Source organism: Seriola lalandi, unplaced genomic scaffold, assembly GCF_002814215.2.
Source record: "Seriola lalandi dorsalis isolate HSWRI2012SDOR001 ecotype SW California unplaced genomic scaffold, Sedor1 jcf7180002054297, whole genome shotgun sequence".
Taxonomy (NCBI): Eukaryota; Metazoa; Chordata; class Actinopteri; order Carangiformes; family Carangidae; genus Seriola; species Seriola lalandi.
The window spans coordinates 689,095-706,591 of NW_019524850.1; the positions used below are offsets into that span (position 1 = coordinate 689,095).

Genomic DNA, 17,497 nt, shown 5'->3' on the forward strand with positions numbered 1-17,497 from the left:
GTTGAGCATTAACAATGTTAGTGATTGTTAACAGTAAAAAAAAATAAAAGGTTTGGAAATTTGTTCTGGATAGCAGGAATGACAGGAGAACGGACATGTCAAGCACTGGATGTGTATAATCGCTGCTCCTCTACCCCCCCCACTTCTTTTAGTGAGTTTGGCTCTGGCACCATTTTGCTTATACCCATCCACCTCGTCTCTGAAGCAGCTAGGGCGGGGGTGCTAGGGGTTGTATGTGTGTGTCGGATTTGAGCAGCAGAAAGAAAGGGCAGTTTCGAGGAAGTGACGGACGAGACACAGGGGACTGGTCAGAGGAAGTTTGCTCGATGGTGGTGCCTTGCTGCTGAGCCAAACTTTTCCCCCTTGAGCGCCAGCGGCACCGTGGGTCGGGACGGTCGGATCCAGCGGCGGAGGGAGCTACGCCAGCAGCTCTGAGGAATAACTTGAGATTGGGAGAAAGAAGGGATCGCAGAGGAATTTCACGCCAACCAACTAACCGCCCCCCTCCCCTTTTCCTTCTCTTCCCCGCGCCTCCTCCGATTTTTTTTCTGGGATCCGCGATGGGGAAGGAGCAGGAGCTTCTCGAAGCGGCGCGCACGGGAAACCTGGCCGCAGTGGAGAAGCTTTTATCCGGGAAGCGACAGTCAGCTGGCACCGGGAGCGGGTCGTCTGGGACCGGTGGAAGTAGCAACAGCGGCGGCCACGGAGCCTCCTCTCATCCGCTCTCCAGTCTGCTCAGGTAGGCTCTGGAAAAGAGGGAAGGAGAGGCGGATATAACTGAATGGGAGACAGTCGCCAATGTTGTCCCTATCAGACATTGTCTGATTATTTACAGCTGTAGGTAGTGTAGTATTTAACATTCATGGCCAGGTACAGAGTAATGTTGTTTTGCATTGCCAAACAAACAGCCTAAACCAGTGCAGCGCAGAAGCAGTGGCATGCTTCTTTGTTAGCTCCCAGCTCTGTGTCCCTGCCAGCTTTACTGTAATGTGCATAAACAGCTCAGAAGGCAATTGTGCAACTAAACTAGAGAAATCTGCAACAGAACAGCCCCTGGTTTATTTGAAAACTGGTGCACATGTATTATTAATAGCTTACATACAGTCTAGACCCGAACACTCACTGGTGAAGGTGGAGTAGAAAGCCAGTTGTCAGAACCAGACTCTTGTTTTTTGAGCCGCATCACTGTACTATTTTGGAAATCTGTTTTTACAGCTCTAGGTATGAAACTCCTTTCATTTACACCAAGAGGGAAATCCTTGGTGAGATAAACATTTGATGTTGTTTTTCACATTCATAAAAAAAAGATGTAGAGATGCTCGGTCAGGTTTTGGCATGTCACCAATGGCTTTTTGTTGTGCTCACCCCTCCTATGAGTAATTTACAGATAAGAAAGCAAACCACAGTCAATATACCACATTTATCATCCTTGACCACCTATCAGCTGTTCATGTGGTCTGTCTGTAGAAGCTCAGATTAAAATGCCTGATTTGGAGTGATGCTTTACAGAACGGGACACATTTGCCTAAAATGCAAGTTATTGGACAAAGCTTTGGTAATATCCCTAGCCCGTGGTCCTGTCCTGTCCTGTCCTGTTTTTGATAGTACGAGATTGCATCGCTCTATTAAGAAAAGGCAGCTTGGCCGGGCCTTCTTCTTATGAACCATCCCTCTAACTTTGTGCAGATGAGGGCTGCAGGGTAATAATAAATAATAGGATGAAATGTAATAGATCTGATAAACTCAGAGTTTCATTTTTTCCTGCAGATGATATCTGAATTATAAGCTTACCACAACATGATTGTTAAATTTCCCTGGGCTGGAATGTGTTGTTCTGAGACCATATGATGCAGTTTCATAATGTATCCATGGTGTAGACAGTCATTGGGATATATGCAATGTTAAGACCCACCAAGAAAGAAATTAACAGTCTTATTGCTGAGAAATAGCCTGTTTCTTAAGGCTTCATATGCTGCTATATGACTGCCTATACATCAAAATGAACTATAACTGGTAAAGTTGTTGAGATAAAACTTATGGCCAGGGTAAGGGCTGCATGTCAAATGCAATATTATTATTTACATACTGAGCACATGTAGGTGAATGTCTGTCAATCAAAATATAACATTGCTCCTGTGGGAGCTCAGTGCCAGCCACCATCATCTGAATGACAAGTGTTACAGCACAGCACTCGAGGTGATGCATCACTGTGTTACTTAGTGCAGACTGTACAATGTACTCAAGGTAATTGCATTAGACCCTTATAATCAGAAATCCAAAATCCAATTCAGAGATGTCTGCAGGCAAGGCTGGCTCCGTCACTCCCTCACAGAGCTGTGGGCGGACTGAAGAGCACATTGGGTCATCTGTTCTGACTTGAGCAATCACTGTTTGGTAATGATAGCACTGAGAAATTAGTGGCTAGACCTTGTATGAAAGGAATTAACTACTGGTAAATAGACTCGAAAAACTTGTTGCTTATGGACACCTGAGCTTATAGGACAGTCTCTCAGGATAAAACAAGTTGCAAGATTATTGACGACAGGACACCCTGGGGGATTGTTGTTATGTTGTATAATGAAAATGTCAATACGTTTAAGGGTATCACAATTAATTACTACGGTGTCACTGGCTGTGGGTTAGAGTGTGTGTGTGTGTGTGTGTGTGTGTGTGTGTGTGTGTGTGTGTGTGTGTGTGTGTGTTTTATTTTTTTTCTCTTTGTAACTTATTCATTGTCCATTGTTGGAAAGTGTAGGCTTGTAATCCTGTCAAAGGAGATTTGATCTGTAGGAAGGAGCTTTCTTTAGCAAATTTTTAGCCTGTGTTGATTGTAACATCAGCATGTAGAATGGGATGTGTGTTGTCTACACTTTTTCCACTTCATTACAAGCACACGTCTTCATAATTTAAGGTGGTCCAAAGCTTAAACGGCCATTTAATTCAGCTTGCTTCTGCTGTTATAGCAGCACATTCAGCCTTATGCACGCAGACGATCTGACCTAATCGGCTCCAAAACTATTCCTTGAAGGTGTGCTGTGTGTGTTTGCCCTAGATTTTTGGCAATCCTTCTGTGGAATGGAGTGCATGTCAAGACTTGTTGTGTTTTTCTAACCAGGCAGTTGTACAGCTCTGCTGAGCGGAATGTCTGCTTTCCCAGGAGGCTGCATCCCAGCGGCTACCATGGGACCGACACTGACCCCGACATGTTTAACACCGTCGCCACCCCAAACATTTGTTCTGTGGTGCTCCATTGACACCAAAATGAGCTGGGCAGGGCTTCCTGAAGTAGTACTGTCACGGTGTAACCTTTATTGTGGCACTGCCCAGTCATGGTTGCAGTTTGGTTGAAGCAGTATTAAGCGTGTGTTGGAACTACATAGTCCATATTGTGACATATTTTAGGACATACATTTGCTGTGTACCTCAATACCAAAGTTTTTGCTCAGGCCTCATGATCTGTTTTGATCCCCGAGGTCTACAGGAAGAGCTCTTCACTCGCACTTCCTGGCCCAGGTTGTCCAAACACGGGCAGCTGCTGTGGTCAGACCGGAGGTAAGACAAGTCCCTGGAAGGGAGAGTGCCTGCCCACTGAGGGGAAATTAACAGAGGAATGCATGGAGTTCTGGACAGACGCTCTGAGAGCTTAGCCAGATGAGGGCTCGTCTCCCAGCTTCACAGCTCTGTCCTTTGTCCCACTGACAAAGCGTAGAATGATGGCTTTTCATATTCATATCAGTCCCTAAAGACCATTCTGGGGCTTTTCTTTACTTTTTAGTTTTACAAACAGAATTGAGCTGTCATTTGGATAGGATTGGACCACCTATTTAGAGAAGCCTTCTCATCCAGGCTAATGTTTGCTATTACTGTAGGCTGAAACAAGTCAGGTTTTTGCTATATTTAGTGACAGTATAGTAGAAATATAGTTTCTGTACTACGTTTCTCCTTTTTCTAAATGCTAGTGAGGGAAGCATTTCTATCAGTGCGATGACTTGGTTAGCATTTTAAGAGGCTTGGGCACAACTCCAGATCATTCCATCCCATTACATCTACAATTTCTGGCTCACCCCAAGCAAACCCATGCTGTCAGACTGGTGTCAGCTGAGAAAATATCTGCTGCATAACAACTAGCACATACTGTCCTTTTAAAAACAAAATTCCCTGCAGCTTCTCTGTTATTAGGATCTATGCGCATGTAGAATTCACTGGGTGTGAAGGTGCACTGTAGGACCTGGGATGGTGTGTCTGCAGATGACAGGTTCACAGCGTCAATCTGGCACCCTCAGTCCTTAGCTGTGTTTCATAGTAGCTATCAAGGTTCTGCTGTATGTTCAGCAGACAGTGTTGACAAGACAGTTTCTATCACTTTTACAGCAACGCCAAGAGCCTCAGATCATTCCTAGGTAGCTAAAAGCTAGCACTCAGCAGGGCTGGCAGTCACTTTTCATCAGTTGTTGACCTCTGAACTGAAAGAAACTTTAGCTGGTTCAACCCAGGAGGGAGCAGTGGTAGCTGGGAAATCTAACACCACCATGTTAGCATTCCTGGAGCATCTGAGTTTGGGATGCTCTGGTCTGCGCGTTATGTTTACGGCCCATGTTTGTGTAGTCTCAGAAAGCATGCAGAGAGGCACTTAGTAGCAGTGATGAATTCCACATATGTGTGTGTGTGTGTGTGTGTGTGTGTGTGTGTGTGTGTGTGTGTGTGTGTGTGTGTGTGTGTGTGTGTGTGGAGTGAGAACTGACAAATATAATGTCCATGCAGTAGGTAGCCATCGTCATGTTAACCTAATGGTGGTAGGATAAAAATAGTTTTCATCCAAGTGGGTCAGGGGATTCTTGATTAGTTTGGAGAGGAAAAAGTTGGCCAGGAGTTGAAATAGACGATGTCCTGTATCTTGTGTGGATTTGAAGCAGTGATGATAACTATAGTAATAAATGAGTTTAATAACACTGTTCACAATAAAGTGCTTATCAATTAAGAAACACTAATGTCCCAGTTCTCTGGTTTCTCACAAAAAAGCACTGTCATTAACATCTTTCTGTGCTTCCTGTATTGAAAGAAACAGAAAGTTGCTTATGTAGCAGCAAGACAGTGACATACGGACACATTTACTGACTCCTCTGTGTGCTTGTTTATGTGAACTCTCTTTCACCCTGGTCACTGAAAACCTTATAATAACAAATGGACAAATGGAAGAGATAAGGTTGTAGGTTGAGGTTGTAGTGCATCTCTGTGTGTGGTGTCTGTTTTTTAACCCATCTAGAGGAAGAAGTACCGCAATGACCCGAGACATCAGGCCCACCCTCTTGTCCTGTGCAGGACCTACATGTGTTAGACCCAGACATTTATGTCTGTCTGGGCTGCTGGCTGGCGTCTCCCTTTCTCTCCCACTCTGCTTCTCTCAGCAGCCTTCTTGCCCACCTGCTGGGCCCACGCCAACCTCCACTCCACCTCCAGACTTCAAACATGTTGTAGTTGGAGTCAGAGTAATGGCGCTGCCCTCAGTGTGTTCACACAGGAAACAAATTAGCCTAGATCTTTTTAAAATTCCCTTTGCTATTTCCTCAAACACTATAAAAGCACTCTGGACTGGATTAGCCTTAGCATGACTAAGCAGACTCGTAACAGTGTGACTGTGGAACACACCTACTTTCATATTTACACATAGCTTATCATGAATGAGGTGTGAAGCTCACAAAAATGCCACAAGATAAAAAATGGTTGCCCCTAAGTTAAAGAAACACTTTTCTGATTATTTGTGAGCTGAGAAGCCTTCAATAAAACCCTCTACTACGAAAACTAGATCAGGAAGAAGTTTTGTGCTATTTCTAGAAGTTGGTTGTCAGCATAACTGAAGATAACTACCCATCCGTTCAGCAAGATTTTAGTAGAAACTGAATCGCTATTTTTAAACAGAACAGAAAGTGAGATCTTTGTAGCGCTGCAGCGGCAGAATGTGACTGAATGTGCTTTCCTTGTTTTCTCGCCCCATCAAATTCTCTTTTCTTCTATATCCATCTCACCTTTTCAGTCTGGCTACTTTTCATGCCCATTTCATTTTGATTCTGCTGGAGCCCACCGGACTGTTCTGATCATAGGCTGTGTGGCATACGCATCTTATTCACACCTCCTGCTGCCACACACAGGAAGTGTGAATCTGTGAAATGCTCATTATGGTGTGTATATAAGCCATGAAGACTCAATCAGGTTTTGTTAAGACTGAATTTGCAAATGAGCTTCCATAACAGTGTCTTAATTTCAATCATTTCTGTCCTCTTTTGCTTGGTGCTGTTCACTGTGCCTCCTGAAATGATATTAATATGTTTCAGTAGCCTTACTGAAATATTTATTATCACACACTTTGTCCCGGACTGAAGTGTCTCAACAGCTATGACATGGATGACCCAAAACATTTTGTACAGACATTGGCGGTCACCAGAGGATGAATCCTCCATCATCAGGTCAAATTTTGACTTGTGCCTCAGTTGTGTTAAGTGCTACTTAGCAAATGTTAGCATGCTAACACAGTAAACTAAGATGGTGAACATTGTAAACATTATACTTGCTAAATGTAAGTATGTTGGCATTGAAACTGTGAGCATGTTAGCATGCAGAGCCTAACATTTATCTCAAAGTACTGCTGTGTTTTAAACCAACCTCATAGAGCACAGCTATAGAGTCTGGTTGCTCTGTTTAACATTTGTGCCACACCAGTGCAGTATTGACTTATCAGGAGTTCTGTATCATAAAGGCATAACAATAATTGATTAGAATTAAGTAGCATTAACTAACTGATCAAGATTTTTTTTTGGTCTTTCTAGTATAGTTTGTTGCCAGCTTTGTTTCCCTGTGCTGCTACCCAACTAATAATACTACAGAATCTCTAGATGAGACTGTAACAGTCTTCATGATGAGTGTGGACTACTTTATCACAGTTGCAGTTCTTTGGTCCTAACATGGCATCTTGACAGAGATTTTAACTCAGCAGGGCTGGAGGGCTCTGGCAGGTACTTCAGTCTCTCTCTGCTGAGGAGAAAATGCTCAGGTTGGCTGTTGTGCAGCAGGGCATCTGGTTTCAGCACCCGCCAGCAGCATGCATAATTAAGCCTAATTTCCCTGACGGTGGCTGACATGCGCCAGTCACTGCTGGGCTCAGTGCCCTGGGCTAGACTAATCCCTGGCAGTGTGGTCACACTGCTAATAGGCTGGGGGACAAATCTGTTTATTTGACACCAAGTTCACACTCACCTGGGTTCTTATTTACTTAAACTTACTACTGAATTTTTGCCTTGCCATTTCCCCAGGGTTCCATAAGTAAACAAGTAATTGTATACCATGACTTTTGATTCCGCTGGAATTCTTATAGGGGTTTGGCATATGGGCGAAATAGAAACATTTACTTTGAATATCTGCTGTTGATGCCTGATACAGATGGTGCACTGAAATATTTGTTTGCCCTGATCACGATATCTACCAAAATAATTAAAAAGCATGTACTTACTTACTACTTACAGGTCTATCTAAGAGAGAATCAAATTATCAGTACAAATGTGATGTAATCTAACTGACAGATACTTTTGAAAGCATCAACTAATTGAGTTTATAGTTGAGTCACTTGAAATGAGAATCAATGCTAAAAACCCAACTCGTGTCGTCTGTTTTGTGCATGAGCTCCAGGACATTTGGACTTCAGAAGAAAAACATGGGGGAGATTAATGTTTAAGCCTACATATTTTGTAAATGACCATCTATTTAAAATGCCTTCAGTATGTGTGACTAACATTAGCAAAGCTAATGCAGAGAATACATAAAAGAGGGAAATGTTATTATCCCCCCCTCCTCTCACAGTGGCTAGGCTTTGTACAACACAGAATTACAGCCCCCCAGAATCTCTTTCAAACTTCAGCTTCATCCTGCTGATATTCCCTCAGGGAAATTAAGGATTAGCTCAGCCTTTCAAACAGGAATTCCTCAGTCAGTTCCCATGAATGTGCCCCCCTCCCAAACCAAATCAACTCTGTTTTGCCCATTCCCCTGCTATGGGTCTAAGCCCTGGCCCCCAGTTAGGTTGGTTGTGAGCCGTAGTAAGAGGATGAAGTGGATTGTCGAGCACCACTCTGACTCATGCCCTTGAGTGCCATGCTGCCAAAATGCTGAGAGGACATAACACTTGGACTGCACTTAAAGCTGCTACCACAGGCAGCCCTGCTTATAGCAAATTTAAATACTATGACGGTGAAAAAAAATATAGGGAGCAGACAGCTTCATTTCCTCTGCACGGAGATAATTTTGATAGGATTAATTAACACCCATGTCTCCGTTTAGAGCTGTAATATTATAGAAAAACCACTAAGTGAGATGATTTTGTGGTTTGTGTTTCGGCGTCTTTGGTCATGTGGCTGACGTGACTCAATGTTTGTGTTTTTGACTGACATTTTGGAAGTTCTGGCAGTGACGCATCAGAGTCATGACCGCTGAGCAGGTCCAGTGTCATAAATTTGACCCTTTATTCTAGATTTTTCTTTTAAAATTTACACTTCAAATATGAAAGAGAAATCTTACCGTATGTCTCATGATACATCTTACGTAATGGAGTTTTAACTTGCGCTGCTTTTTTTTTTTACTAAGCAAGTCATTGTGAAAATTCTACATAACACAAGATAGGCTAACATCTTCACTGCAAATGTCCCAGTGTTCATTTGCATCATATGACAATCAATGCAATAAAATCACAGCCATGTTAATTAAGTGACCACTCCCGTGTCATGCCTTCTTGCATTACTCCGATCATCATTACTGCCCCATGCCTGATTTTGTTAAATTCTCCAGTCGTAGTCGCTGCTCTGTTCATGTTTATGTTAATTTGTTTATGGGGTTTTTGCTGTAAGCCGTTGCATAACTCTTTTATCTAGGACAGCAACTAGAGGTCTGTTTCTGTCTCCGTTTTCCCGTTTGATGTGCTCAGCGGCCATGCACAAGCCAGTGCTGCTGTGCTCTTTTACAACAGATTTGGTTACCGGTTCTGGAGGAACGGAGTGGAAGTTTGCATGTGTGATGGCTGAAGAGCTGACATAATTATAACTCACCCCCCCCCCCCCCCCCCCCTTTTAACAGAAATGTATCAATCTCCAGCGTTTCCTTCCACAGCACATTCCCACCCTAGTATATCCTCCAAGCACACCCTGCTTTTGATGTGAAACGTCTTTATGACTGCCTGACTTGTTAAGATGGGAGCCAGAAGCCCTGCTGCAAGAAATAAACGGCTTAGGTTATGACTAGTAGAGTGGTGCATCCCTGTGTGTCTGTGCTCTGTCAGGCCTATTGTTCTGCAGGCTATAGAACCCTCCAAGATACTTACTTAATGAGACGGCTCTCACTGTGTAATTGCAGGCTGCTCTGAGAGCTATTATGGGAGATGTATTTTAGGGGGGCAAAACAGCCATTACTGCGACAAAATCGAGCCATGTGTGTGAAGCAAAGTCACACAGTTGCATTGGAGCTGATACGAGGAGGCTGATCATGCTGCTGCCACACCTTCTACACGCTGATTTTTATCATGGATCAGTTCATATCGTGTCTGTGAGTGTGTTCAACTGCCGGGGTTGATATTCGTTTACTTATTTATTTCCCAGCAAATAGCCTGTGACTCTGCTCGTCTTCCTGGCAGCACTCTCTCCAAAGGCTTCATTCAACCAAGTTACTCTCTTGCATCAAAATCCAAGCCAGTAATAAATTATGAAGCTATCCAACTGCCAAATCTGTGGCTTTGATTTGGGGGCTTTTTTTTGACAGTTTTCTATAATATATCAAAAGCTGAGTAAATACATAAAAAGGCAAAGATTTTTCTAAAAAAATATTTCTTTTTCATTCATGATTGATTCTGTGTGAGGCCCAACTGTTTTGCTCCCATTCTCTTTCTGTATGGCAAATGACTCCGGTCCCAGATATATGGTTCACTAGTGCTGGGATTTCCTCGTCACATGATTTATTTAGGATGTGTTAAGGTCTTTCAGAAAGCCCCACATCCCAGTCCTGGCACTCGGTCTCACCAGACATCCTTTAGCTTCTTAAATTACTCATTCCATCCCTCTTTACCGCCCCCTCTATCATCGCTCTCTTTCGCCCTCACCACAGCGCTCTTTGTAAATTAAAAGAAACAAACCAATCTGAGCTGACGGCTGAGTTCAGCTCAAGTGAATGAGAGTGCTTGGCTAAAGCTGGCCTTCCATACACTTTACTCCCCTTCAGTGCTTTTTGGCTCAGTCTCAGTGCTTTGTTTGTCATTTCTTACGCTGCATAACAAAACTCTATTCTACTTCGGGACTTGACCCAGAATAATCAGGCTTGGGTTGCGTAGTTACTGTAAACTAGACCAAATTAGCTCATCTTCACTGCTGCTCTCTGGTGATAGCGATTCTTGTTCCTTCTTCTGTCTTTCTGGTTCCTGGTCACTCACTCCTCTGGTCTCACATGCTTCTCTAGAGAGACGGAGAGAGAGAGAGATATGCGTGAAGTTACGCCCCCACCTGTGTGTAGGTGGGGTTCAGCTGAGTGATGTGAACCAGCCGCTGAGATAGCAATCAGAACGGAACCAGTCACACCCACATGTAGAGACTTTACAGAGGGATGGGCAGTGATTGTGTGTGTGTGTGTGTGTGTGTGTGTGTGTGTGTGTGTGTGTGTGTGTGTGTTATGGAAGTGTAACGACCTTCTCTGCTCCCAACAGTATCTGGAGAGGCCCCAATGTGAATTGTGTGGACAGCACTGGATACACCCCCCTCCACCACGCCGCCCTCAATGGACACAGGTAGATCAGTGGGAATTGGGAGAAAAGCCTGTGTCATAGGATGTTTCTGTTTATGCTCTTCATTAAATGAGGTCTGCCTTCACAGACAATTGTCCCACTGGGAAGATAAAGCTATTGATTGGCTGTTTGCTAACATCTATTAGCGTGGCTTTTACTCTTGGCATTTTCTGACCTGCCGTGTCCCTTGAATGATCTGCAGCGAGGTGGTGGAGGCGCTGCTACGGAACGAGGCCTTGACCAACATCGCTGACAACAAGGGCTGCTACCCTCTCCATCTGGCCGCGTGGAAGGGAGATGAACATATCGTCAAACTGCTCATTCACCAAGGACCTTCACATCCCAAACTCAACGAGCAGGTCTGATGCTGCATTTTCTCTTCTGTTTGTGTGTGTGTGCGTGCGTGCGTGCGTGCGTGTGTGTCTATTTTTGATCCTCTGGTTTCAATCTTACAGTTCCAGGTTTTGTTTTTTAAAAACACTTACGTTGTTAAGATCCCGAGTTGTGAAATGATGTCAGTACTAAATTGATTTTGTTCTCCAGATTGTGCAGAGTAAGTGTGTCTGCAGCAGACACAGCAGGACTTTGTGGGAGTATCTTAACCTTCTTTTTAAAGTAACGCAAATTTAAAGTCAGTTTTTTGTTGACCTCTAGTATTACAGTTCTAATGGTTCAGTCAGCAACTGCAGGAAGTCGATCATTTCCTCACTTTTTGTTTTGATGTTAAATTCTGTTTCAGCATGGCATGATCTGTATTCGAACATGACGAGTGCATTAACCACAGTGCATCATGCCTTTTACTGTGTCACCGATACTGTCACACTTGAAGTGCTTTGACGCCATGCTAGTGTGAGAAGTGCTTGTTTGCTCTAACCATTTTAACTGTTTTAACTCATATGTTTTGATATTTTGTTTGGTTGCTTACTGCACAGACAGCCTCCAAACTGGCATCATCTCTAGCCTGTCCTGTTTGGGATGAGGAGAAATGACCCCTTATGAGCATCAGAAACATCTAGTCAGAATATCTTTTTTTTTTTTAAAAATCCAACAGGCCACCCTCAGATATAACAAAACATCAGCTAGTCTCATTTTGTGTCATTTCTCCCTGCCTGTTCATGACATCTGATTGTTCATTAACTCAACTCAATTAATTTTTTTTTTTTTCTGTTTCATTCAGTTTGACTCATTTGTGATCATCATTCATTTGTTCATTGCTTGTCTGAACCAAAACCATTGGCCTATCTTCTCTTCCTCCCTCCCAGAGCTCTGTAGACCATAAAGAGTTCAAACGCTGTGGGCCCTTTGACCCCTATATTAATGCCAAGGTGTGTACACGGTGCTGCCGAAAACAACGTTTCCTTCTTGAAGTGCTTCTTTGCTTTTCTGCTGTGTTGGCTTGCTGTGCTTGGGTTTGGTTTGTTGCTGCTGCTTGCTGCTTCAGAGACATGGGAAGGCTTTTAATTTCACTGGCTATCAGTACATCTCTGTCCTCTGGCTCTCTACTCATGTTCACTTGTGATCTCCAAAATGTTATGTTTAACATAAGTGACGCTGCATTACAGCATGCCCTCCTACACAGAGGTTAATCTTTTTCTTTCATGTTACAATACTCTTGTACCAGCCTTTTTGATCAGGGGCAGGAATAAACTAGGCTTTGGATGCAAATGTCCTAGAAAGTTTAGTAAAGTCTGTCCCCTCTGGGTCACAGTAGGTGATTTGTGACTCTGTCTGTGTCAGTTTTTGTCCTCTGGGTGAGAAAAAATGGGTGAAATTGATTTGAAAACTGGTCTAATATGCAGCCTGAGGCACTACAGTTGCTGGCACCACACAGCCAGCAGTAGGAGAAAATATTGACTGATTCAAACTCTACTATCAATTAAAGCCCCAACAACCATTAGAGTATTAAAAAATCAACAATGGAAGGTTGAAAGATGGAGCAGCTTACGGGAAGTCTTCTGTAAAACCAGTATACTACACTGCTGACTGATAAAGCACTGTACTATTTTATAACAATTAGTACAATGATTTTTATAACTGAAATCAGTTCATTTTCTGCTGATTATGTGAAATAAAATATCTCCATAAAGATTAAACAAAATGAAAAATAAAATAAGAAACCTCTGAGAAGAATCAGATTGAAGAGGCAAAAATATCTGAAAGTAAATTTTTTACCCTGTTCTTTTTTTGGACCTGGCAGTCATTAAGCTACTTATCAGCTGTGAAAAAGTTAATTCTATGTGGAACAAACCAGGAGGATGAGCCCAGCATTTATTCTTCATCTCTCATTTATTTGTCTACTCTGGGGTACAGACAGAGTTACATCAAGCTTCTTTACATTTAAGTTGGAGCACCACCCTCATTGCATTCAGGCACCCAGGGAAGCCCCAGTCATAGCCTGTCTACATGAGACTGATGCCAGTTTAGCAGGCACTGCAGAGTGGACAGTGTCTCTCACAGTGTCACCTTCACAGTCAGAGCAGTGTGTACACATTCATCGCTCCACGATGGCTTCCTTTAATGCTGATATACGTATATCAGAGTGTGGATTTGTCTTACTTTCTTTTTCCATTTAGTCTGTTTGATGGATTGAAAATTGAGTCTGTGAAGTTGATGAATGACATCTTAATGTAAAACACTTTCAGGATAGTTTGGGGACCACTACCTGGTCATGAGCCTGAATAATTGATGCCTTGTTATGAATAAATCAAAAACACGGATGAAGTGTGGAGGTTGTGGTTGATGGCATCATGTGACTGAGTGGGCAGGTTGCATCTTGCCTCGCCTCTCACCACACTCCAGGACCAGACAGCCATCTCACGAGAACGAGGAGGATGGGAGGTTTTCAGAATACCAGTCTCTTTGCATCAGCATCAAAGAGATGTTTCCATGCTACACTTGCCTGTGTGACTGTATAAATGGGTAGATTTGCCCCCCCCCCCACCTCCCAGTTTGTGCTTCTGAGCTTGCGTTGCTGAAGAGAGGAAGAGGTGGGACGTTGTCATAGTAACAGTGTCAGGGCTTATTGGTAGTACAGTGATGGTGAGTTGACCCAGTGGAGAGATGTGTTTGTGTGGCGTGAGCCAGCCAGACATGAAAGGTGTGTGATGAGGATGGAAGAGGGGGGTGCAGGACTCATGGAGGATTGGGGTCCCAGTCAGGGGCACTCAACCTGGACCGGGTTCAGTTCTCTGTCATCCTGGTCCAGGAAGGAAGCCAGCCAGCCTAATGTTTATTCATTACACCTCTGTGCTGTCTCCTACTGATAGTGTCCTTGGTGATTTGGTCACTTTGATGATGTTTCAAATGCCTCATTAGGAGAGAGGTAACCACTAACCACAGGATCTGACCATCTGAAGAGCGGCTCACACAGATTCACTACATAATGTTAATTAGTCAATCAACAGAAAATGAATTAGAAACTATTTTGATAACATGTTTAAGGCTGCAACTAATGATTATTTTCATTGAGATTTATCTGGAGATTGTTTCCTAGATTTATTAGTTGCTCTGTTGGTCTATAAAATGTCAGAAAATGGTGGAAAATGTACATGGAAATTTCCCACAAGCCCGAGGTGATATCACCAGATTGCCTGCTTTTTCCCACCAACAGTCCAAAACCCAGCAATAATCCGTTTTCTATCAAAAGACAAAGAAAAGAATAAAATCCTCACATTTGAATAACTGGAACCAGAGATTGTTGAAAAAAATATCTGGCAACTACTCTGATTATCAGTGATTAAGAATCGGTTCCAGCCACACAGATGGGAGGATTTTCATCTTTTTCTCTGGGTTAGTCAGGGTTCATTGATTGTCCTTTTGGGTTTTGAACTGTTGTTGTTGGTCAGACACTGGTCACTTTAGACACTGGGACATTTTGAGGGTTTTTATTTTTGCTATTTTCTGATGTATAAGTCAAACTTAAAATTAGTTGATTCATCAAGAGAATAATGGCCAGATTAATCCATAATGAAAATAATTGTTAGTTGCAGACCTTTAATGCCAAATTTGATCATATTTGTGTAGAATAATCTCTAAGGAAGAATAAAACATTAACCAACTGTGTAAGAAAGTCAATATGAGAAAACCAATTTTTTCCTGGTTCCAGGAAGAGCTGCATGTTTTCATTGACCTAATTTCTTTTAATTACCATATTTTCTGTTTATTACTCCATAACAGGATGTAGCCGTTGGTCTGCTCTGACCCATATCCCGCTACCTTTCACCCAGCCTTCATCTTCCTATATAGGTCACATGTCTAATAGAATATATGTTTAGATGAGATCCTCTTACCCAGGCTCAGATGTTCAGGCACTCTGCCATTAACATGAAGTCAGACACCATCATACTGCACATTACCCTGGATAAATTCAAACAGAGTAAAACTGATGCTCAAGTCAAATAAATGAGGTTTGATAAAAATAGAGGTGGGATATTGTGGCTGTGGACACATATAAGCTCATACTCAGACCGGAAACAGATCACATGTCTCTCTGTCAGGCTTGGTGTGCAGTATCTCAGACGGCTGATGTAGAGAAAAGTTTCTGATGGCAGCAGCAGAAGTAATTTCCTCGGACTTGGTCACCTCATTATCAAGTGGAGCAGAGTTTCCCTTCCTTCCTGAAGGCACAGCGCTCACAGTCTGCCAGCACGCTCATTTATCCCCTCTGTCTGTCATTTCAGTGTCCAGCTCGTCCCTTAGCAACACATCAGACCCCCTCCCCTCACCTTCTGCTCTCTGCTCGTCCTCCAGGACTTGTTCTCGTCGTTCCTGTCTTGCCAAGAAATGGTTCGGAGTTTGTATGAGGAGCCCTGGAGGGGACATGTTGTTATTTAACAGAAGGATGAGGATTTCTCATTGTCATGCTTTCATGTATGCAAATTTTAGGGTGTGTCTTCTGTGTCAGCTGCAGCCAATTGGTACTGGAAGAGAAGAGATTGAGAGCAGAGATGGCATCTACTGTAAGTTTTGTCTTAGAGGCCTTTAAGTTAAGCAGTTATGTTTGGAAGGAGTGTCCCATTTAATCAAGTGGAAAATGAAAATGAAAAGATATTCAATTTGAAATAAAACAAACAAAAGCGAAAAGCAGTAAAACATTACAATCAAATAATGAATCAGATAATTTACTTCATTCAGCTCTTGCAAATACAAAAACATACATAAAAATGACAACACTTCACTGGAACTCCCCAATTTAACGTTTACAGGCAGAATATAAACATTTAATAAGTGGTTTATAACTCACTTATATTACATAAGTGATTATTAATGTTTACAACAGCTATAACTCCTCTTGTGGGCACCCATAAATGGTGGCTAATGTTACGGATAATGAATGATTATATAGTAAAACACATTTGTAATAATATGAAGTATGTATTCATGGGAGATGTTAGAATTGTTGACACATTGATAAACACTTAAATATTTCCTTACTTCTGCTTGTAGTGTGTTATAAACCTATTTAGTAGTGTTTATGTAGAACTTATAAATGCTAAGTAGGGGAGTGAAAACGGTGAGGAAACCCTTTTAAGCATACGTGTGAGATCTATGGTTTTATATGGATGCACAGAAAACCAGCGGGATTTCCGATTGTGACAGTGGACACGGGCGTGCAGCGAGCATGGGCAGCCCTTTGGCACACTAGCTGCAACAGCTGCTCAGCCAACCCCTTCACCACCACCCACCCACCCACTCTTACTACTACCACTACCAGGGGCCAGGATGACGTAACCGCTGCCTCGCTCCGCTGCCAGCCAGCGTGTCACGTGACAGAGGTCGCTAGTCAGACCGTGTTACCGTCTCCCAGCCCCGGGTTGTGAGAATCATAACATCCTCCGTCCTCTCTGTTACTGCGCTTCTCTTTCGCCCTGTCAGAATATTCTGCATCATGAAAACACAATGGAGTGTAATCTCCAGATGTTCCTGGTTAGGGCAGAGTTTATCAATCAGCTGCAGAGACCAGTGGAGATCTTAATCTCTTCTTGTTTGACATGCGCCGCTGAGGTCTAAATCGTGATGAGGTTTTATGCTGTCTGCGGCACCGCAGTAAAGACAGGATTTTCATAAAAACATGGACTGTCCAGGAAGTCTTGGCTGTGCCGTATGAATTCTAATCTCCCTCCCAGCAAGGCTGCTAGTCATTGGTGCCATTTTGTGTAATAGCCTTCAGAGCTGTGTCTTGTTAGTACATGATTGTTTGACTGCTCATGCGGCCTGTGGTGAGATGAAGCTGATCCTCGTCTTTAGTGAGTGACAGTCCTCCTTATATAAGAATACAAAAGTGTTGCACTGAAAATCACAAAGTAATTTAGTATGACAATGTTTTGAAATGGGATTTTATCCTGCAGGGGTGTCAGTCTGTTAATGTTAATGTTGAAAATTCATGTTTAAAAATTCAGGCTACAAATATTTAGTTCCCCTCATGCCATGTTTATTCTTTCATTTAAATAGCTTTAATGATATTTTTGTCTCATCGTCTTTCATGTGAATATCAAATAATGCAACTCATGTACCTGCAGAGGCTGAATAATAAATAGATTTTGATTTGGATCCAAAATCTAAAGGTGCTTCTGGTCTATCCCCAGCGAGAGGAAGTGAGTAGATTATGTTTTGCAAAGAGGATATATTTAAAAGATTTAAATCAAAAGACAAACCATAGTCAAAGTGCAAGTTATGGAAGTGTTTGAGAGTTCC

At 42.7% G+C, this 17,497-nt stretch overlaps 1 protein-coding gene across 8 annotated transcripts in view; it reads left to right on the plus strand.

The window, feature by feature from the left end:
- Positions 1 to 277: 277 nt before the first annotated feature.
- Positions 278 to 17,497, plus strand: part of anks1aa (ankyrin repeat and sterile alpha motif domain containing 1Aa) — a 63,154-nt gene continuing 45,934 nt past the window's right edge. For 4 of the 8 annotated variants that reach the window (XM_023406209.2, XM_087173993.1, XM_087173994.1 and 1 more), the window contains exons 1-4: positions 280 to 739; positions 10,727 to 10,807; positions 11,007 to 11,163; positions 12,067 to 12,129. In XM_023406209.2, the coding sequence (XP_023261977.1) occupies positions 561 to 739; positions 10,727 to 10,807; positions 11,007 to 11,163; positions 12,067 to 12,129 (480 nt within the window). In that variant the 5' untranslated portion in view covers positions 280 to 560. Of the gene's footprint in view, positions 740 to 10,726; positions 10,808 to 11,006; positions 11,164 to 12,066; positions 12,130 to 17,497 lie in introns of all 8 variants that reach the window. The other 4 variants (XM_087173995.1, XM_087173996.1, XM_087173991.1 and 1 more) reach the window with 2 other exon arrangements.